Below are 20,461 nucleotides of genomic sequence, written 5' to 3'. Positions count from 1 at the left end.
ACCGACCAAATAATACTCCATCCTGATGCCAAAGGGACCCCCTAGTCTAATTCCCATCCCCAAGCTGGGCAGAGACCCAAGTAACCCTCACATGTCAAAGCCACCTCATCATCCTGAATCCTTAGTGGTCCCCAATTCCTGGGTTCTCAGCTGTTCTTTCATGCATTCAAATAAAAACACACTCCGGTCTGAAGTGGGGGTCCCCGGACCTGATATCCAGCCCCACGGGCCATGATCGGTCATTCCTAGCCAACTGTACACTCTGCCCAGCCCATATCCGTGAAGCTTCTGCTTTGCAGCTGGATTCAGCTCTAGCACCCCTGCTCCCAATGAGCCTTTCCTTGCCTTCCCGCAAGCTCTCCTGAAAGAAAATATGAGGGTGTGATCCATGCCCATCTCTCAGACCAGGGACTTCAAATTAGGGTTGTTAGCCCCCTCCTGCCCTCTCTCCCTCCTCCCTTCTCTTGTTTACCCCACCCAATTTTAATATTAATGTTCAATTAAAAGTCACCTCCAAAGACATCTGGGTGACAGTGTCTAGCTTAATTCGAAAAGAAATTCCGGAGTTCCATGCTCAGGTCCCGCTTCGTGTCTCACCCACTCCCCTGGCTCCCACAGCCCGCGATTTCTCACCTCGGGTAGGAACCCCAGCCTAAGGGAACAGTCCCCTCGGTCTCCTAACTCTAACTCCCTCCGCCCAACCCTAGTCCCCTCCTAGGAGACAGAGGTGCAAAATAAACCCGCGCAAAGGGGAGGAGGCTAAAGGTTTCAGCCGACCAAACCGAATGGATCCTGCGCCCGGGTCTGACTGAGCGCACCCCCGGCCGGGTGGAGACGAGGGGCGAGACGAGGCCGGTGCTCGGCCGCCCCCTCGTGGAAGGAGCCGCACATTGCCGAGCCTTGCCTACTTGCCGCGCTGGACCGCGGCGTCCCGCCAGTCTCCGAGCGCTGCCGACGGGCGGGTACCCGAGGCCCTCGAGAGCGGGGACTGGGGGAGAGCGAGCGGGCTTTGGGCGGGAGTCTGTCTCTCTGGGTCCCCTACAAGGACTCGGAAGAGTTGGGAGCGAGAGAGGCCGGACGCCTAGGTCTCCCGAGCGTCTCTCGCCCTCCCGCCCCCACCTCGGGGCTTTCCCCACCTCCTCGAGGGGAAGCAGCTGGCGGAGCCGTCCGGTCGCAGGACAATGGAAGGAAACCAACTAGAAATCATATCCGCTCTCTCCCTACCCCGCCCGGCCAGAGCCCCCCTTTTTGTAGGGCCGGGTAGAGGAGCCTGTCATTGACACCACACCCTTCCCCTGTCTGAGACCCCACGGGTGCCCACTGTCGCCTCCCCAAACCTGCTGTCTCGTTGGGCTCCCTCTTTTCTCCCCTAACCCAGTAAAAGAGGGGGAGAGGGGGTTGCTGTACGCACTTTGTCCTGCAACCAAGGTTGACTCCTGGCAAACCCTCCCAAAAGCCAACACACCAATTTTCACTGGCCCAGGCCTTCCGACGAGTCAGACTCCCGTATTTCCAACCTCGATATCCCTAACCCCCTCCCCAATTCCAACATCCCCGTCCTCGTGTCCACCTGCAGTGACCCAAGCCCCCCTACGTTACGACCACCCCTGGTTTCTGAGGTCCCGCCCTCGAGACGGAGACCCCGCCCTGGGCTTGCCATCTGGAGAGCGAGGGAGGAAGGAAGGATACAGACCCAGGCGTTCACCCCACCTCCACCCCCGCCCCCGACATCCCGGCCAGATAAAGGAGCCGAGGCCAAGAGGGGAGAGAGACCCCGCCCCCCTTAAGAAGAGAAGTTGCGGCCCCTGCGGGACGGGGGTAAGAACGAGAGACTGAGGGAGCCAGACTTCTGGGTCCCCGAAGAGGGTTGGGGCTTGTGGATGGCAGCAAGCCTGAGTCCCAGAAATTGGGCTACACTAGGGACTGGGGACTAGACCGGAGTCGCAGAATTCCGTCGTTCGGGGAAGGGAGCTTCGGCTGGGATTTGGAGGTGTGTGGACGGCAGGCCGTGAGGTCTCTAGGTAGGGTCGGACGCTGGGACGCAGGCGAGCAGAGGGAAGTGGCGGTGCTGGAGGGGCGCTGGGAGTCGAACCCAGGGTGCTGGACGCGGGATTACCCACGCTCAACAACGACGCAGCGATGTGGAACCTTCAACTGGCTCCAAGCGCTGTGGGATCTGGAAGAGGCAAGGTAGCGATGGTGTCGTTGAGGGCAGAATGAGCAAGAAGAATTAGGAGGGAGGCTGCGTGTGCCGGGGCTAGGGGCTGGGGGCCCGGGCTCTAACTGCACCTCGGAAGGAAAAGGCAAACAGAGGAGGGAAGGCGTCTTAGGACTGCCTGGATCCAGCGCACTTTCCACGGCCTCTGCAGGCCTGCGTCGCTATGGGTTCCCCCGCCGCCCCGGAGGGAGCGCTGGGCTACGTCCGCGAGTTCACTCGCCACTCCTCCGACGTGCTGGGCAACCTCAACGAGCTGCGCCTGCGCGGGATCCTCACTGACGTCACGCTACTGGTTGGCGGGCAACCCCTCCGGGCACACAAGGCAGTTCTCATCGCCTGCAGGTTAGAGGGGTGGGGCCTGCGACGGGGGCGGGGCCAAATGGGAAAGGGGCGGGGCCAGACGGCCGTTGAGAGGGAATCCGAAGCCAAGTCTTCCAGAAGCTGGAGACCGAGCGTCCCAGAATTGGGGGCGGGATGATCGTGAGGAGGTGGAACTTCTTCAGGGGGCGGGGCTTCCTAAAACGGCTAGTGCCTCCCTTGGTTCCCCAGCCCCTAATAGACCCATTTGCTCTCTTTCCAGTGGCTTCTTCTATTCAATCTTCCGGGGCCGTGCGGGAGTCGGGGTGGACGTGCTCTCTCTGCCCGGGGGTCCCGAAGCCAGAGGCTTCGCCCCTCTCCTGGACTTCATGTACACTTCTCGCCTGCGCCTCTCTCCGGCCACTGCACCAGCAGTCCTTGCCGCTGCCACCTATTTGCAGATGGAGCACGTGGTCCAGGCATGCCACCGCTTCATCCAGGCCAGGTGAGAGCCTGGGTCGGCGTTCTCTGTAGGTGAGGTGGTGCCCCAGGTGTTAAGGGCAAAGGCAGAGGTTGGGAAATGGCACTAACATTGATCACACTTTCCCCAGCTATGAACCTCTGGGCATCTCCCTGCGGCCTCTGGAAGCAGAACCCCCGACACCCCCAACAGCCCCTCCACCAGGCAGTCCCAGGCGCTCTGAAGGACACCCAGACCCACCTACTGAATCTCGAAGCTGCCGTCAAGGCCCCCCCAGTCCAGCCAGCCCAGACCCCAAGGCCTGCAACTGGAAAAAGTACAAGTACATCGTGCTAAACTCTCAGGCCTCCCAAGCAAGGAGCCTGGTAGGGGAGAGGAGTTCTGGTCAACCTTGCCCCCAAGCCAGGCTCCCCAGTGGAGATGAGGCCTCCAGCAGCAGCAGCAGCAGCAGTGAAGAAGGACCCATTCCTGGTCCCCAGAGCAGGTACAGAGTCTAGAACCTCTAGGATTTGTCAGAGCTGGCCTCAGCCAGGAGACAGAGCCATTGGGCCTTCGTGGTCAGGAGGAAAGGAGACAGGGTGGGTTTCAGAGACACTATCCCACCTTAGGGAGTTGGCCAGGGACCAGGTTTATCCAGCAGGGTGGCACTTTGGCAGTACAATGTACGTAGTTTTTTGGTCAATATTGGCTCACCTCCAGAGGGCAGGACTTTGACTCCAAATTTCCCAGGAGAGATTCCCCCACCTCCCCGCCCACTCACACTGTCCATACAATCTCTTTTAACCCTTTCCTCTGGGCCTTGCCATCTGCCTAGGCTCTCTCCAACTGCCGCCACTGCGCAGTTCAAATGTGGGGCTCCAGCCAATACCCCCCACCTCCTCACGCCCCAGGCTCAAGAGACCTCTGGATCCCCCTCTGAGCGAGCTCGTCCATTCTTACCAGGTAAGAGCACTTCTTTCCTGCCTTTTCTCCCATGACTGCTCCAGGCAAGTTTGCAGCAAAAAAGCTCCCCAGAAAGGCCTATTCCAATGGTTCCTAAACTTTACTACAAATTAGAATCACCTAGGAAGCTTTTAAACTCCCACCGCCCAGGTCATGCTCCATAGATTGAAATATCTAGACATGGGAATGAGTCATCAGCATTTTTTTAAAGCTCCCCAAGTGCTTCCAATGAGTAGCAAAGTTTGAGGATTTCTGGCCTATCCCCTTTCAGGGCTGAATGTTCAGCCCAAAGCTTGTCAGGGACCGTCTTGCAAGCTGTCATCCAGAGTGGTACAAGTGAGGAGGAGATTTTAGCCAGGCACGGTGGCTAATGCCTGTAATGCCTGCACTTTGGGAGGCCAGTGCAGGAGGATCACTTGAACCCAGGAGCTCGAGGCCAGCCTGGGCAATATGGTAAGACCTGGTCTCTACTAAAAATAAAAATAAAAATTAGCCAGGCATGGTGGTATACACCTGTAGTCCCAGCTACTCAGGAGGCTGAAGTGGAAGGATTGCTTGAACCCAGGAAGTGGAGACTGCAGTGAGCCAAGATCACATCACTGCACTCCAGCATAGGCAACATAGCAAGACCCTGTCTCAAAAGAAAAATGGAGAAACAGAAACCTCCTCCCACTAGCAGGGGCCTCCACCTACCACCACTATTTTTTTTTTTTTTTTTTTTTTTGAGACAGAGTCTCACTCTCTCGCCGGGCTGGAGTGCAGTGGCACAGTCTCCGCTCACTGCAACCTCCACCTCCTGGGTTCAAGCTATTCTCCTGCCTCAGCCTCCCGAGTAGCTGGGACTACAGGCACACGCCACTACACCTAGCTAATTTTTATATTTTTAGTAGAGACAGGGTTTCTCCATGTTGGCCAGGATGGTCTTGATCTCTAGACCTCGTTCGTGATCCACGTGCCTCAGCCTCCCAAAGTGCTGGGATCACAGGCGTGAGCCACCTCGCCCAGCCACCACCACTGCTATTGAAGAAATTAGCTGAGTACTCTGGAGGCAGACAGATATGGAGTCAGATCTGGCTCATCTTACTATCTTCTTATTTGGCCTCAAGCAAGTTAAACCAATCCCAGAAGTCTTAATAATAATTGGGAAAACGAAAGCTACAATGTGGCTTGAGGATTCACTAGTACCTAGACAGCCTTCATTAATTACTATGGTTGCTGTTACCCACACCCCTTGCCAGGAAGTGAATTTTTCAGCTGCCAGAACTGTGAGGCTGTGGCTGGGTGCTCATCGGGGCTGGACCCCTTGGTTCCTGGGGATGAAGACAAACCCTATAAGTGTCAGCTCTGCCGGTCTTCCTTCCGCTACAAGGGCAACCTGGCCAGTCACCGCACAGTGCACACAGGTAGAGGAGGAGAGGGCCCTAGCATTCAAGCCCACAGCTGTCCTTGAGCAAAGTGCCTGACCTCCCATCTTCCCTGCCTCCAGGGGAAAAGCCTTACCACTGCTCAATCTGCGGAGCCCGTTTTAACCGGCCAGCAAACCTGAAAACGCACAGCCGCATCCATTCGGGAGAGAAGCCCTATAAGTGTGAGACGTGTGGCTCACGCTTTGTACAGGTACGAAACCAGCCTCCAAGCGGCTTCAAAGGCAAACCTGCAAGAGGTGGGGAGGGCCAACAGGGAGGGTTCTTTTGTCTCTCCCAGAAACATGACTTGAAATCTCCGCCCTCCCAGGTGGCACATCTGCGGGCACACGTGCTGATCCACACGGGGGAGAAGCCCTATCCTTGCCCTACCTGTGGGACCCGCTTCCGCCACCTACAGACCCTCAAGAGCCACGTTCGCATCCACACCGGCGAGAAGCCTTACCACGTGGGTACCCAACCTGGCCTGCTCAGTGCCTTAGAATTACCTCTCTTTTGCCTGGGGGTGGGCTCCGAGAGGTGCAGGCCTTGCTGTCTCCAGATCTCTTAGAAATGGGCAGAGGCTGGAAGAGTCCAAGCACATAAGGGTGGAGGCTGGGAAAAGGGGTGGGCAGGTATAGAAGTGACGATCCTCGGCTGGGTGCCATTTTCTCAGAGAGGAGCTAACAAGTGGAAAAACCTTTGCTAAATAAGGTGGGGCCTGGACCCTCAGCCACACCTGAGGATTTGGCAGGATGTGAGAGTCGAAGAGCTCCCCTTCCGCTGGACAGTTCCCTCCTGGGAGAGCTGAACAGCACCCCCCCCCCCCAATACCTGAAAGGTGGTTGTGGATGGGGCAGGCCCTGACCTGGCTGTCCTCCCACAGTGCGACCCCTGTGGCCTGCATTTCCGGCACAAGAGTCAACTGCGGCTGCATCTGCGCCAGAAACACGGAGCTGCTACCAACACCAAAGTGCATTACCACATTCTTGGGGGGCCCTAGCTGAGCACAGGTCCAGACCCCACTTGCTTCCTGTGGCGGGGGAAAGCTGCAGGCTCAGGCCTTGCTTCCCTATCAGGCTTGGGCATGGGGGTGTGCAAAGCCACTTTGGTATCAGAAATTGCCACCATCTGAATTTCTCGCTGGGGAGAGCAGGGGTGGCAGATCCTGGCTAGATCTGCCTCTGTTTTGCTGGTCAAAACCTCTTCCCCACGAGCCAGATTGTTCCTGAGGAGAGAGCTAGCTAGAGGCTGGGCGAGGGGAGAGACTGGAGTTCTGGTCTCCCTAAGGGAATAGCCCCCCACCTGTGGCCCCCACTGCATTCGGTTTATCTGTAAATATAATTTATTGAGGCCTTTGGGTGGCACCAGGACCTTCATTCTATTCCATTTCCCACTTCCCTCTTCCACAAGTGTGATCAAAAGTGACCTGGAACACAAGATGAGGTCACAGCTCTGCTGGCAGAGATTACTAGCCCTCGGCTTGCTCCTTTGGCTTGGGTGTTTTATATTATTTCCCTCATAACTTTTATCTTTAGAATTGTTCTTTCTCCTGTTTGTTTGCTTGTTAGTTTGTTTAAAATGGAAAAAGGGGTTCTCTGTGTCCTGCCCCTCTAATTCTAGGTCTGGAACCTTTATTTGTTCTACAGCAGCTCTGGGAGCACGTGGGATTGTGGAATTGGGTCAGGAACCCTCTCTGGTATTCTGGATGTTGTAGGTTCTCTAGCAGGCTAGAAATGGATGTAGACATGTCTCTGTTCTTCAAGAGTGATAGGAACCATTATGTTGAGCTTAAAATGGAGGTAATAATAAATGCGTCCTAGAGGCTGTGGGTGCGGGGGATTCCGTATCACTCCAGGTAGGGGCCGGCAGTTTTTTCTGCAAGTTGGTCCAGAAGCTAAAATGTCCGATTAATCTGGGCACTTGGGTTTGGCGCTGCTGTATCCATCTATAATGGTAGAGGCCCAGCAGGGCTTAAGTTGAGCCCGTCTTCCTCCCACAGGGGGCCTGTTCTTAGCACTGAGTCGATCGCTCCATGGGGGAGGGATCAGAAATTCCTTATCAGAGATGATGTGACCTTTTCTGACTCTGTACACTCTCTATGAATGTTATGACCTAGGGAAGAATCATGAAACTCTTTACCTTGATTAGATGGTAAAGAGTCTTGACCCAGCCTATACTATGGAGGCATCTGGGTTTGAATGTTAATTGGGGTTCTCTCTACTGAGTTGAACCCCTTCTTCCTTTACTGGGTTTTGGACATCTTCTGGCAAGTGTCCAGATGCCAGAACCTTCTTTGCCTCCAGAAAGTGACGGTGCTTTGTAACCTTACCTTAGAAAAGCTGGGTCTGTGACCTGGTCTTCCCATCACTGCATTCCTGTCCGGAACCAGTGAATGCATTAGAACCTTCCATAGGAAAAGAAAAGGGGCTGAGTTCCATTCTGGGTTTGCTTTAGTTTGGTTGAGATTATTGTTGGCATTACAGATTTAAAAGATTGACTAGCTGATAGGCCAAAGGCCTGTTCTAGTTGACCGAGTATCAGGTAGGATTAAGGGGTTGGCTGAGGGGTGCAGTTTCTGGTGTAGGCCAGGTAGGTAGAAAGTTAGGAATGGGATTGTCTCTTGAATGGGTGGAGTCTCTGAAATGTTAGAAGATGCCCTGAAGCCTGGATTTATAGTTCTGCCCCTAGCTGCCCTGGGGCCTATTTGATTATGGGACATGGGTGGAAAGTAAGAAGCACTTTTGAATTTTCGGGGTAGAACTTAAACGATAAGTCAGTACTAGTGGCTATCACCTGGGGACTAGTGAGAAAGCTGCTCTGGTATCCCTAAGGGAATAACCCTCCACCTGTGGCCTCCATTGCAGAATTAAAGAAGGAAGAAGGGAAGGTAGAAGAGTATGTAAGAAGGAACCATGGTTTCTATTTAGCAGATTGGATGGAATAAAGAAGCCTTTCTGTGCTGCCTGCTGTGTCCTGGGTTCTTGCCTGGTGAGGGGGTGGAGGGGGGCTTAAGGACAAGGGAAGAGAGCTCTTCCTCCTGGATAACATCTTGGATTCTGTACCATTCCCCTGTCCCTTTCCACCAGACATCTGAAATAGTCCTCGTTGTCCCCTTCCCTGCCCTTGCCTTCCTGCTCATTGTGTAGGAACCAGTGACTTCATGAAGTTTCGCCGGAGCCACCTGCATCCTGCCACTCTGAAGTCACTTCCTGCCTGAGGTGTGGAGGCGGCAGGGAGAAACCAGGAAGCCGCTAATAATACCAAGAGGCTGGGGCATGCATCTGTGAGGGGGATCTTAATACTCGGGACATGCCTCCACCACCAACGAAAAGGACTAGGATTTGGGTCCCTTAAGGACCACAGGGGCTGGAGGTGGCACTGAGAAGGCTGAGTTAGAACCAACATGCCAGCCCACCCTCCCCCAGCAAGGGGATCCTGAATCTATCCCGGGTCCAGTGCATGCATCTCCCACCCTTTCCCCTGTCCTTTGTGTTGCTGGGTGCATATCTCTGTTCTGCCCCATGGGCAGAGGTGAACCTTCCAATGGCCCACCTCCGTCTGGGCCTTCCAATTCCTCATCTGTGAAAAGTCAGTTAACATAATCTCTGCAACTCCCTCCAACACTGAAAGGTTGTGGTTGTCTTAGTCCATTTTCTGTTGCTTATTACAGAATACCTGAAGCTGAGCAATTTATAAAGAAAAGGAATGTATTTCTTACAGTTACGGACACTGAAAATTTTGCCCAGGGTCCAGTGGCCACATCTGGTGATGGTCTTCCAGTTGGTGGGGGCTCTCTGCAGCACGGGGTATCACATGGGGGGTGGCAAGTATGCAAACACTGCCAGCTCAGGTCTCTCTTCATCTTCCTGTAAAGCCACCAGTTCCCTTCCCATGATAACCCATCATCCATGAATGGCAGAGCCCTCAGGAGCCAGTCATCTCTTAAAAGCCCCAGCTCTCAATACTGTCATGTTGAGGACTAAAAGTTTACCTATGAATTTCTGGAGGAGACATACAAACCATAGCATTCTGCCCCTGGGCCCCCAAAACTCCTGTCCTCACATACATTCATTCCATCCCCATAATCCCAAAGTCTTAACTCACTGCAGCATCAAAGTCTCATCTGTGAGTTAGTGAAATCAAAACCAGTTATCTGCTTCCAAGATACAATGATGGGAACAGGCATAGTGTACACATTCCTATTCCAGAAGGGAGAAATAGGCCCCCAAGAAAGTCTGAAACCCAGCAGAGCCAACATTACATCTTTTTTGCCGGGGGTGCCGGGGGCTTGAGTCTCGCTTGTCACCCAGGCTGGAGTGCAGTGGAACAATCTCGGCTCACTGCAACATCCGCCTCCCGGGTTCAAGCGATGCTTCTGCCTCAGCCTCCCAATTAGCTGGTATTAGAGGTGCCTGCCACCACACCCAACTAATTTTTGTATTTTTAGTAGAGATGGGGTTTCACTGTGTTGGCCAGGCTGGTCTCAAACTCCTGACCTCGTGATTTGCCCTCCTCAGCCTCCTAAAGTGCTGGGATTACAAGTGTGAGCCACTGCGCCCAGTCAACATTATATTTTAAAGGTAGAGAATAATCTTTTTTGGCTACATGTGGTATCTTCTGACACAGGGTGGAGGTTGGATCCCCAAGGCCTTAAGCAACCCAGCCCCTATAACTTTGGTGAGAGGGCTGGAGTCTGGTGCCTGAAGCTTTCCTGGGACTGCCTACTGCCTGTGACTCCGAAGTTCTGGGGGCCTGGTGGTGGTCCTGCTCCCACAGCTCCACTGGGCATTGCCCTACTGAGGACTCCGTGCACTGGCCTTGGTCCGATGGCTCCACCAGGGATTACCCCAGTGAGGACTCTGCAGTGACCTCACTTCCACAATTCTAATAGGCATTGTCCTGGCAGGGACTCTCTGAGGCAACTTCACTATCACATTTCTGTTGGTCATTGCTCTGGTGGGGGCACTCTCCAGCGGCTCTGCCCCTGTGACAAGTCTCTGCCTGGCCCCCTAGGCTTTGAACAACATCCTTTGAAATCTGTGTGGAGGCTGCCAAGCCTTCACAGCTCTTACATTCTGCAAGACTGCAGAATTAGCACCACAAGGATGCAGCCAAGGTCTATGATTTGCACCTTCTGGAGCTTCAATACAAGCAACACCTGGGGCCACTTAAGCCCCCACCAGGCTAGGTGGGCCACAGAGTGTTACACCGGGGCATGGGGTGCAGAGTCCTGAGGTAGCCCTGGGCGGTGGAGCCCATGGAGGGTCTGTCTCCTGAAACCCTCTGTCCTCCAAGGCCTCTGGGCCTGTGATGGGAGGGCCAGCCTCAAATATCTCTGAAATGACTTCAGGGACTTTCTTCATTTTCTTGAGGAATAGCACCTGGCTCCCTTTCAGCCATGTTAATCTTTTTCTTTGACAAGCAGTGGCTTAGCCACACCCTTGGATTCATCTCCTGAAAATGCTCTTTCAGTCTCTACCACGTGGCCAGGCCAAGAATTTTCCAAATTTTTCCACTCTGTTTCTCTTCTATGAGATCACTATAAGCAGTTAGAAGAAACCACACAACAGCCTCAGCGTTTGGCTGGTTAGAAATTTCTTCTGCCTGCCAGATACCCTAGTTCATCACTCCCAAGTTCAGCCTTCCATAAAGCCCTCGGGCATGGACACAGTTCAGCCAAGATCTTTGCCAGTTCATAACAAGGATGGCCTTTACTCTAGTTTTCAATACCTTGCTCTTCAGTCCCATTTGAAACCTCATCAAAATGGCTTTTACTTCCATATTTCTTTCTTTTCTTTTTTTTTTTTTGAGACGGAATCTAGCGCTGTCTGTCACCCAGGCTGGAGTGCAGTGGCACAATCTCGGCTCACTGCAACCTCTGCCTCCCGGGTTCAAGTGATTTTCCTGCCTCAGCCTCCTGAGTACCTGGAAGACTACAGGCACGTGCCTAGGAAGCTTGGCTTATAATGAAGGAAGAGGAAATCCAAGTCATTGGTGTTATGGAGAATGGGAAGGACTGCGGGGCGGGGGAGGCGATGTTGGCCAGGGGCCTGAGGACCAGTTGGGTAGGAGAGAGCTGACTGCTCCAGTGGCCAGGGTCATAGTTTGTCTCTTTAGTCTATCCCACCATGAGATCAAAAAAGGTGGTTAGGAAGTGACTGTTACTAGAGGGCAGAGGAAAAAGTTCCAGCGCCAGTGAGGAAGAAGTAGGTGGTGTCGGCAGGACCCTGTGTGAGCTTACAGCCGCCCTTCCTCTCCTCAGTTATTTTTGGTCTCTGTGACCTGTAGGTTTCCTGTTAGTGGGAACAGAAGGACAGGAACGACTTCCCACTACAGAAATGAACGCTGGGAGTCCAACTGATTCCCCTTCTCTCTTCCCTTAGCCTTTGAACTTCTCAGGGACCCAGGCCTCTAGATCCGCCTGGACAGGGCTGCGCGTTAGTAGCTTCAGGCGCTCGGACAGATACTCCGTTTGAGTCTCATCTCATAACCCCTCCCCTACCCCCAACAGGGCCTTGCAATTCAGGAACACCTCATTAAAGCAAGACAGTGCGTTCCTCTCCAGAAGCGGTTTACCCACCACTAACCCTTCCGTGTGGTCTGAGTGCTGAAATGAGGATTAGTTGGCTCGCTAGGGGAAGAGGAGACGGAAGCACCCCGGGAGCTTCCTGGCAGTCCCCGCGTCACGTGGGGCCCAATCTAGTCTGCCTCCTAACTCCCCTTCTTACGCATGCGCCCTTTCACTGCGCGGGTCCCAACAAAGCCTAAATCCCGCCCTGCCCGGGAGCCCGCGTCCTGATTGGCTAGCTCTGGACCTGGATGTTGGCCTGTGTGGCCCGGCGCCGACACCCCAGAGATAAAATAGATCTTCCACATGGAGACCGGCGCGCCCCAGGGGTGTGGCCCAAATGCAGTTCTGCCCTCTGGCTCCCAGCCAAACATTGAGCCGGGATCGATCCGGCCCCAGCCTGGACTAGCTCAGCTCCGAGGCTGAGGAACCACGCCCCCGGGAGCCTACGGCCTATCCAGCGCGGGCCTGGTCTTCAGTCGTACATCGCCCCCATTTGGGAAAAGGTGCATGGGCCTCTCGCCGCCTCGTCGGGTCCTTCCTCTCTACCCGCCTTTCCACACCCTCTCGGCCCCGAGCCACCTGGCTGCGTGGGTGGGTGTGCAGAGGTGCGGCGTCCAGAACCCGGCTCCCGCAGAGGCTCTGGGTAGCAAGCAGCCCTGTTACCGCCCAGATGGTGCGTGAGGCGGAGCCCCCCGACGGGGGCTGGGGCTGGATGGTGGTGCTCTCGGCATTTTTCCAGTCGGCGCTGGTGTTCGGCGTGCTCCGCTCCTTTGGGGTCTTCTTCGTGGAGTTTGTGGCGGCGTTTGAGGAGCAAGCATCGCGCGTCTCCTGGATCGCCTCCATAGGAATCGCGGTGCAGCAATTTGGGAGTGAGTGCTGTGCCTGGATCTGGCGGACTTCGACCCTCGGAAGGGAGAGGGAATGCGGTGACCGGAAAGGGGAAGGCGAGGGGTGGGAGATGCAAGCGGGGAGACGCCCGAGATCTTCTCGCAGCGCCCCTTCCACTTCCTCAGGCCCGGTAGGCAGTGCCCTGAGCACGAAGTTTGGGCCCAGACCGGTGGTGATGACTGGAGGCGTCTTGGCTGCGCTGGGGATGCTGCTCGCCTCTTTTGCTACCTCCTTGACCCACCTATACCTGAGTATTGGGTTGCTGTCAGGTGAGAGCCTGCACAAGGGCAGAAAAGTCAAATGCTTAGATGGTTGGTTGGTCACCTCCTTCCTGCTTCTTCCAAAAGGTTCAGGGAGAAGCTGAGGGAAAGTTTAGCTAGCACCTGTGCCCAGAAGGCAAATCTTAAAAGGAATGACTAAACCTACAAACGTGGTGAGGAACTAGGAAATTCAAAGATGATGAAATCTGGCCGGTTGCTAAACCGACAAACATGGTGAGGAATTAGGAAATTCAAAGATGACGAAAACCGGCCAAGCGTGGTGGCTCACGCCTGTAATCCCAGCACTTTGGGAGGCTGAGGCAGGCGGGTCCCTTAAGGTCAGGAGTTCCAGACCAGCTTGGCCAACATGGTGAAACCCTGTCTCTACTAAAAATACAAAAAGCTGAGCGTGGTGGCACATGCCTGTAATCTCAGCTACTGGGGAAACTTAGAAAGAAGAATCCCTTGAACCCGGGAGGTGGAGGTTGCAGTGAGCTGGGATTGCACCACTGCACTCCAGTCTGGGCAGCAGAGCGAGACTCCATCTCAAAAAAAGAAAAAGAAAAAAAATGAAACCAATTTACAAGCCCAGGGCTAGTTGGACTGGAGTGTAAACGGAAGAATTACTATAAAATGGCGCTAGGTACTGTGACTGTGAAATCGACATCGTTATTCTATTTACAGCTGAGGAAACGCTTTAAAGCTTATACAACTTGGCAAATGAAGGTTACACCGCCAGAAATGGTAGAGCCCAGGTCTAACTCCAAAGTTTGGTGCTAGTTACCTTACAGACTCTGTCTCTAATCCTCACAATCCCAAAAAGCGTATTATTACATTTTGCAGTTGTGAAGGTTGAGGCTGGGGGTGTCAAGTAAAATACAAGGTTACACAGCTAGAAAGTGTCCAAACCAAGACTGTATCTCAGGTCTGTGGGATGCCAAGTTAAGTACTACATTCTGCTGCTGGGCAATGTGGGGATTACTGCGTGACCTGAGCTTCCTAAGAGTCCCTAACCCCGACCGGAACAGTGGCTCATGCCGGTGAGCACTTTGGGAGGCCGAGGCGAGTGGATCATGAGATCACGAGTTTGAGAGCAGCCTGGCCGATATGGTGAAACCCCGTCTCCACTAAAAAAATACAAAAAATTAGCTGGGTGTGGTGGCATGTGCCTGTAATCCCATCTGCTTGGAAGGCTGAGACAGGAGAACTCCTTGAACCCAGGAGGCAGAGGTTGCAGTGAGCCAAGATCGTGCCACTGCACTCCAGCCTGGGCAGCAGAGTGAGACTCCATCTCACAAAAAATTTAGAAAAAAAAAAAAAAGTCCCTAACCCCACTTCTTCCTTTTTGACAGGATCTGGCTGGGCCTTGACCTTCGCTCCAACCCTGGCCTGCCTGTCCTCTTACTTCTCTCGCCGTCGATCCCTGGCCACCGGGCTGGCACTGACAGGCGTGGGCCTCTCCTCCTTCGCATTTGCCCCCCTTTTCCAGTGGCTGCTCAGCCGCTATGCCTGGCGGGGGTCCCTACTGCTGGTGTCTGCCATCTCCCTCCACCTGGTGGCCTGTGGTGCTCTCCTCCGGCCACCCTCCCTGGCTGAGGACCCTGCTATGGGTGGTCCCAGGGCCCAACTCACCTCCCTCCTCCATCATGGCCCCTTCCTCCGTTACACTGTTGCCCTCACCCTGATCAACACTGGCTACTTCATTCCCTACCTCCACTTGGTGGCCCATCTCCAGGACCTGGATTGGGACCCACTGCCTGCTGCCTTCCTACTCTCAGTTGCTGCTATTTCTGACCTCGTGGGGCGTGTGGCCTCTGGATGGCTAGGAGACGCAGTCCCAGGGCCCGTGACACGACTCCTGATGCTCTGGACCACCCTGACTGGGGTGTTACTAGCCCTGTTCCCTATAGCTCGGGCTCCCACAGCCCTGGTGGCCCTGGCTGTGGCCTACGGCTTCACATCAGGGGCGCTGGCCCCACTGGCCTTCTCCGTGCTGCCTGAACTAGTAGGGACTAGAAGGATTTACTGTGGCCTGGGGCTGTTGCAGATGATAGAGAGCATCGGGGGGCTGCTGGGAGCTCCTCTATCGGGTAAGTGGAATGGGGTTCCTAGGGGATCAAGGCTGCATGTTGCACAGCTGGGGGAGCCTATTTTTTTGGTTGTTTTTTTTTTTTTTTTTTTTTTTGCAATGGAGTCTTGCTCTGTTGCCCAGGCTGGAGTGCAGGGCCGTGATCTTAACTCACTGCAACCTCCACCTCCTTGGTTCAAGCGATTCTCCTGCCTCAGCCTCCTGAGTAGCTGGGATTACAGGCTTGCACCACCGCACCCAGCTAGTTTTTGTATTTTTAGTAGAGACAGGGTTTCGCCATGTTGGCCTGGCTGGTCTCAAACTCCTGGCCTCAGGTGATCTATCCACCTCAGCCTCCCAAAGTGCTAGGATTAGTTGGGATTACAGGCATGAGCCACCGCACCCAGCTGGGGAGGCTACTATTCTCATTACAGTGTACGTAAATATTGTACTCTGGTGCAGTACGGTACACAGCCTGCGTGGCCAACCATAGCATCCCTGAAATAGGTCCAAGGGGCAAAGAACATGGGGCCGAGAAAGTCTGAGTGCAAAGACAAAGAGAAACTAAGTGTACCCTTGGCAGGGCTCTTACACCTTGGGTTTTCAGAAGACCTGGCAGAACCTGGCCAGACATAGATGTAGCATTCCAGTGTCTACCCTGACCTTGGGCCCACTAGGCCCTAAACCAGGTGTCTGAGGCACCTGGTCAAAGTTCTGCTGGCTCAGAGTGCCAGAACTTTCAGACCCTTATCTCCTCTTAGCTATTAACTGAAAGTTTAGAAAGGCTACAGTTGGCAGAAAGAAAGCCACAAGTATGCCTGATTCCATCTGGATCTCCAGATACCTGCAGGCTGGTTTGGAGGTCCTTTCTGAAGGCAGGGAGGTAATTAACTTTTGAGGCCCTTTTGGGAAACCAGAGTTCTCAAGTTTATCCAACTATTCCATGGGAGTTCCAACTCCTCTGAGATGATAAGTCTTCCCTCCACCCAAAAATGTTTGAGCTTGATATCAGCCCCAGCGAACAGATCACCCATGTGTATCTGTTTTTCTCTCTTGGACCTAGGCTATCTCCGGGATGTGACAGGCAACTACACGGCTTCTTTTGTGGTGGCTGGAGCCTTCCTTCTTTCAGGGAGTGGAGTTCTTATCACCCTGCCCCACTTCTGCTTCTCAGCTGCTACTTCCAGGCCCCAGGACCTTGTAACAGAAGCACTGGATACTAAAGTTCCCCTGCCCAAGGAAGGGCTGGAAGAGGACTGAACTTCACGGAGTCAGGCCCAGAAAGTCAGAGTGTGACAGCTCCAGGTCTTCTGTTGCCAAGTCTTGGCCTCCACACAACCACAGTGCCTTAAGATCCTTGATCTGCCTCCCCCCTAGAGCAGGCCTGGGGCTCCTGCAAAGTGTGTGCCAACCCTTTCTTGTATTTTCTTGAGGACTCTTATTTCTCCTCTTTTACTCTCCTAACCTTTTCTAAAGGACCCAGAAGTTTTTAAACATCCAGGAGTCCCTGCTTCACTGGGCTGTGAATCAACTGTGAAAATCAAAGGCCAAGAGACTTATGTTTTGTATGCCAACTCTAGTGTTGCCTCCTAAGTTTCTTCTCGGAACACTCATGTTTGGGAAACAAGAATGTCCCTTTGAGATAAAATCAAATAGGAAAATTAGATAATAATCACAACTCAAAATGAGCTGGGGCCCATATGCTTGGGCTGGCTGAATGGAGTCATGCCTGGGAGTGGGGGAGCGTACCCAGGAGCTCTGATGACCCAAGGCATTTTAACCCCTGGACTCCGCTGTCCTGCACACTGCATACCTCTCTCTTCCCTATTATCCTTGTGGCTTAGAAAAGAAATTGAGAAAATGCTGAGGACACAGGGTATAGATGTGCAGATAGCTTTGGAAAGTGCAGATAAAGCTGAAGTCTGGGCCTAGGATTCTTGTACTTCCCTCAGGCCCATAGAAGGAGATTGAGGCTGGGCTTGATGGCTCACGCTTATAATCCCAGCACTTTGGGAGGCAGAGACAGGCAGATCACCTGAGGCCAGGAGTTCGAGACCAACGTGGCCAACATGGAGAAACCGTTTCTCTACTGAAAATACAAAAATTAGCCAGGTGTGGTGGCACACGCCTATAATCTCAGCTACCCAGGAGGCTGAGGCAGGAGAATCGCTGGACCCCGGAGGCAGAGGATGCAGTGAGCCGAGATCGCGCCACTTTACTCCAGCCTGGGTGACAGAGCAAGAAGAGGAAGGAGATTGAAATGCAGGGGAGAGTCAGTCTGGGAGGTCTGGGTAGTAGAGTAAGAAACATGAAGATGAGGCAGATAGCACCCACGAGCAACCTACCCCCAGCCCCAGGAACAAACTGAAACTGGCTGGCAGACAACTTCTCAAAGCTTCCCTATTACAGCGAGGACTTGGGCAAAGAAAAAGGGGTTGGCTGGACAGACAGTAACCCTTCTTCATCCCCAGGGCCTTCTGGGAGCCTTTTCCTTTGAACCAGCCTTTCTGGCTGTTTTAAGTAGAATGTTTTCAGGGTCCTAGGTTGGTGAACAGTTGGAGGTTTCAGGAAAACCGGATAAAAATTCTTTATTGGGAGAGGGGCTCAAACAATAAAATAATCAACAAGTGGTATCCAGAGTGGGGTGAGGGCCTCCCGGGGAAAGTAAGACAACCTGGGGAGTGGGAAGCAGCTCCCCACTCTCTGGGGGAGGCCTGGCTGGAGGGGAGGCTGGACCACAGGAAGGCAGCGTCCTGGGCAACCCTGTGTAGATGAAGCTGCCGAAGAGGATCAAAGAGCCACTCACCAGGAAAGAGGTGGTGAAGTCTCCTGTCTCATCCCTTAGGAAGCCTAGGAGGATGAGTAAAGGAATTCAGAAGCCTTGAAGCCCAGGGACGGAGGATAGTTGTAAGTGGATCTACGGGCTCAGGTCCTTACCTGACAGGGGAGGGCCCAGGAGCCCCCCGAGGCTCATCAGCATCATCACCAGCCCGGTGGCCTGCACCATACCTTCGATGCCCACCAGCCCAGGGAGGACACCGAAAACCAGCGGGGCATAACTCCCAGCGCTCAGCCCATAGGCCACAGCTGCGACCAGCAGGGGACCCCCCCAGCCCTCTTCTCCCCCCACCACAGGCACCAGTCCCACCGCCCACAGCCCCAGCCCTGTCAGAGCCCCGGACACGGCCAGCAGCCGCGGGAGAGGCACCCAGCCTTGGTCTGCCAGCCAGCCGCAGGCTAGCCGGGCACCCGCATCCCCCACCGCAGCCACGGTCACCACCAGCGCTGCTCCGTATCCCCCTAGGCCCCGATCTAAAGCGTGGGGGGCCAAGTGAGCGTAAGGAACGTAGTACCCGCCCCCAATCAGGACTGTGCCTAGAGCAAAGATTGAGAAGGCCCGGCGTGTGAAGAGACCCAGGCCAAAGGCAGCTAGGGGGCTACGCGGTGGGGCTGGGGGGTCTCCAGGAAGGGCCAGGGGTAGCAGCAGGGCACCACAGGGGGTGAGGTGGAGGGTGATCGCGCCGAGGAGGAGCAGAGCGCCCCGCCAGCCGAAAGTATCGAGGAGAAGCTGCAAGGCGGGCGCCAGGAGCAGCGAAGAGGCCCCGTTGCCGGTGAGTGCCAGCCCCACCGCCAAGACTCGACGGCGGGAGAAGTATCGGGAGAGGGTGCCCAGAGCAGGGGCGAACGCCAGGGCCCAGCCAGAGCCTGCGAATGAATGGGAGGGGATGAGGCTGGCCCGGGGGATACCCGCCCCAGCATTCCCAGCCCCGCCCTCCACACCAGGCACCCCACCTCGTTCACTACCCCAGGTCCCAACAAGCTCCGGTCCCCACCTTCACCCCGAATGACGCGGGTACCCCACTTCCCTCACCAGCGACGAGGCCAAAGCCGAGGTAGAGGTGCAGCAGACTGCGGGCGAAAGCCGAGAAGACAAAGCCCAGCGAGGCGAGGACACCGCCAACCATCACCACCCGGCGGGCCCCCCAGCGCGTGCTCAGGGCGCTGCCCACGGGGCCTGGAAGGGGGCGGGATCAATGGAAGACACGCCCCTGGGCCCCCAAACTCTAACACTTCTCATTGGCTGTTTGCCTCCCTCGAACTAATGATTCCTCTCCTGGACCTAAAGGTGCACTCTTTTCTGGAGCCGGTAGCCCTTTCTCAGGTTGTTGGATAATCAGGTGGGTCTCCTATCCCTCCACTCGCAGCCTCTCCACCCCGTTCCCGTCTCCCGCCTCAGGGCCCCCCTCACTGGCTGCCTGCTGCACCGCCAGGGCCAGGGCGCTGATCCACGCAGTGTCCTGGGCACTTCGGTCAAAGTGTTCGGCAAGGTCAGGGAAGGCCAGGCCCAGCGAGCGCAGCAGCCCGTAGGACAGCCCGTTCACCGCGAAGGCTGCGGCCACCACCACCCAGCCCCAGCCCCCGTCCGGGGGTCCGGCGGGCTGGGGGGTCATCGCCGTCTGCGGGGGTGTGGAAACACCTGTGAGAGAAGCCTCCACGCCTGTGCTTTCGCTGGGGAGCTGGCATCCCTGAGATCCAGCCTCTGGCTGCTCCTCCGGGGTGGGCCCGTCACCCCGAGAGCGACGGCGCGGGGCGGAGGGAGTCGGAGCCAGTCCGCCGGCTGGAACTCCCGGGTCCGCGCGACGCACCGGGATGAGGACAGCCAGATCCCCCAGGCCTAGGGCTCCCAGTCCCACACACACTCGTCCCCCTTACCCGACCTCTCCGGGGGGTGGTGCAGGGAGGGGAAGGGCGAGGAATGGCTGGGCCCGGCTTTCTCTCCACTTCCCAGGAGGGCGGGGGCCCCAAAGGGGAGCTAGGGCAGAGATGGAGCCCAACTTGGACAAGCTCTCTTGGTAAACAGAAATCACCCGGGGGCCTGAGCCACCTGGGACGCGGGGGGTATGGAGGGCGGGGGAGAGCTGTGACAGCCAATCCGCCAAGCCGCAGGTGAGGCCAGACTCCAGTCCCACGGGGATTGAATTATGTACGCACACAACCCGGAGCTCCGGGGAGGGAGCCACGAGGAATGAATGCCTCGGGGCCCTGCCCACACCCATGCACCTGCCTCCTGCTGCGCACAGGGGAGACTCGTGGATTGCAAATGCCAGCGATCCCGGGGTCCACCGCCAACGCGTGGAAATAGAAGTGGTCCCAAAAGCCTGAGGGGATGAGTAGTTTTGTTCTCAAGAACGTTGCTGAGGACCAGGTAAATCTCGATATCAAATCATAGACCTCCACTGCGTGCCTGCTCTGTGCTTAAAATAGCAGGCCCCCAGGCCAGGTGCAGTGGCTTACGCCTGTAATCCCAGCACTTTGGGAGGCTGAGGTAG

At 55.3% G+C, this 20,461-nt stretch overlaps 3 protein-coding genes across 9 annotated transcripts; 2 read left to right on the top strand and 1 right to left on the bottom strand.

The window, feature by feature from the left end:
- The first annotated feature begins 1,713 nt into the window (after positions 1-1,713).
- On the top strand, positions 1,714-9,635 carry BCL6B (BCL6B transcription repressor). Of its 4 annotated transcripts, none has more exons than XM_032280583.1 (9): positions 1,714-2,021; positions 2,370-2,560; positions 2,799-3,020; positions 3,127-3,480; positions 3,811-3,938; positions 5,177-5,341; positions 5,425-5,555; positions 5,673-5,810; positions 8,491-9,635. In XM_032280583.1, the coding sequence occupies exons 2-9, from the start codon at positions 2,382-2,384 to the stop codon at positions 8,506-8,508; spliced, it is 1,335 nt and encodes a 444-aa protein (XP_032136474.1). In that variant the 5' UTR covers positions 1,714-2,021; positions 2,370-2,381; the 3' UTR covers positions 8,509-9,635. The 4 variants fall into 4 exon arrangements, with proteins under 4 accessions (XP_032136474.1, XP_032136471.1, XP_032136470.1 ...); XM_032280580.1 differs by lacking the exon at positions 8,491-9,635 and adding an exon at positions 6,228-8,308 and having other exon boundaries at positions 1,717-1,990; XM_032280579.1 differs by lacking the exon at positions 8,491-9,635 and adding an exon at positions 6,228-8,308 and having other exon boundaries at positions 1,717-2,021.
- Positions 9,636-11,219: 1,584 nt separating this feature from the next.
- Positions 11,220-16,832, top strand: SLC16A13 (solute carrier family 16 member 13). 2 transcript variants are annotated; one of them, XM_032280578.1, is made up of 4 exons: positions 11,221-12,784; positions 12,929-13,072; positions 14,416-15,153; positions 16,195-16,830. In XM_032280578.1, exons 1-4 carry the CDS (start codon positions 12,586-12,588, stop codon positions 16,389-16,391), a joined length of 1,278 nt encoding a protein of 425 aa, XP_032136469.1. In that variant the 5' UTR covers positions 11,221-12,585; the 3' UTR covers positions 16,392-16,830. The 2 variants fall into 2 exon arrangements, with proteins under 2 accessions (XP_032136468.1, XP_032136469.1); XM_032280577.1 differs by having other exon boundaries at positions 11,220-13,072; positions 16,195-16,832.
- Positions 16,833-17,693: 861 nt separating this feature from the next.
- SLC16A11 (solute carrier family 16 member 11) lies at positions 17,694-20,160 on the bottom strand. 3 transcript variants are annotated; one of them, XM_032280575.1, is made up of 5 exons: positions 19,845-20,160; positions 19,381-19,588; positions 19,003-19,146; positions 18,069-18,836; positions 17,694-17,981 (listed from the first exon to the last, which is right to left on the bottom strand). In XM_032280575.1, the coding sequence occupies exons 2-5, from the start codon at positions 19,580-19,582 to the stop codon at positions 17,752-17,754; spliced, it is 1,344 nt and encodes a 447-aa protein (XP_032136466.1). In that variant the 5' UTR covers positions 19,583-19,588; positions 19,845-20,160; the 3' UTR covers positions 17,694-17,751. The 3 variants fall into 3 exon arrangements, with proteins under 3 accessions (XP_032136466.1, XP_032136465.1, XP_032136467.1); XM_032280574.1 differs by having other exon boundaries at positions 19,381-20,088; XM_032280576.1 differs by lacking the exon at positions 19,381-19,588 and having other exon boundaries at positions 19,609-20,085.
- Between the last annotated feature and the right edge of the window lie 301 nt (positions 20,161-20,461).

This window comes from Sapajus apella, unplaced genomic scaffold (genome assembly GCF_009761245.1).
Source record: "Sapajus apella isolate SASKATOON/1434 unplaced genomic scaffold, GSC_monkey_1.0 scaffold12, whole genome shotgun sequence".
NCBI lineage: Eukaryota > Metazoa > Chordata > Mammalia > Primates > Cebidae > Sapajus > Sapajus apella.
This window is presented reverse-complemented; position numbering and strand designations above follow the sequence as displayed.

Coding starts and splice junctions, on each gene's coding strand:
- SLC16A13 (XM_032280577.1), top strand. CDS start 12,586: ATGGTGCGTGAGGCGGAGCCCCCCGACGGGGGCTGGGGCTGGATGGTG. Junction 13,073..14,415: donor GAGTATTGGGTTGCTGTCAG/GTGAGAGCCTGC, acceptor CCTTTTTGACAG/GATCTGGCTGGGCCTTGACC. Junction 15,154..16,194: donor GCTGGGAGCTCCTCTATCGG/GTAAGTGGAATG, acceptor TCTTGGACCTAG/GCTATCTCCGGGATGTGACA.
- SLC16A11 (XM_032280575.1), bottom strand. CDS start 19,582: ATGACCCCCCAGCCCGCCGGACCCCCGGACGGGGGCTGGGGCTGGGTG. Junction 18,837..19,002: donor CGGCTTTGGCCTCGTCGCTG/GTGAGGGAAGTG, acceptor ATTCATTCGCAG/GCTCTGGCTGGGCCCTGGCG. Junction 17,982..18,068: donor CCTGGGCCCTCCCCTGTCAG/GTAAGGACCTGA, acceptor TCATCCTCCTAG/GCTTCCTAAGGGATGAGACA.
- BCL6B (XM_032280580.1), top strand. CDS start 2,382: ATGGGTTCCCCCGCCGCCCCGGAGGGAGCGCTGGGCTACGTCCGCGAG. Junction 2,561..2,798: donor GCAGTTCTCATCGCCTGCAG/GTTAGAGGGGTG, acceptor CTCTCTTTCCAG/TGGCTTCTTCTATTCAATCT. Junction 5,556..5,672: donor GTGGCTCACGCTTTGTACAG/GTACGAAACCAG, acceptor CCGCCCTCCCAG/GTGGCACATCTGCGGGCACA.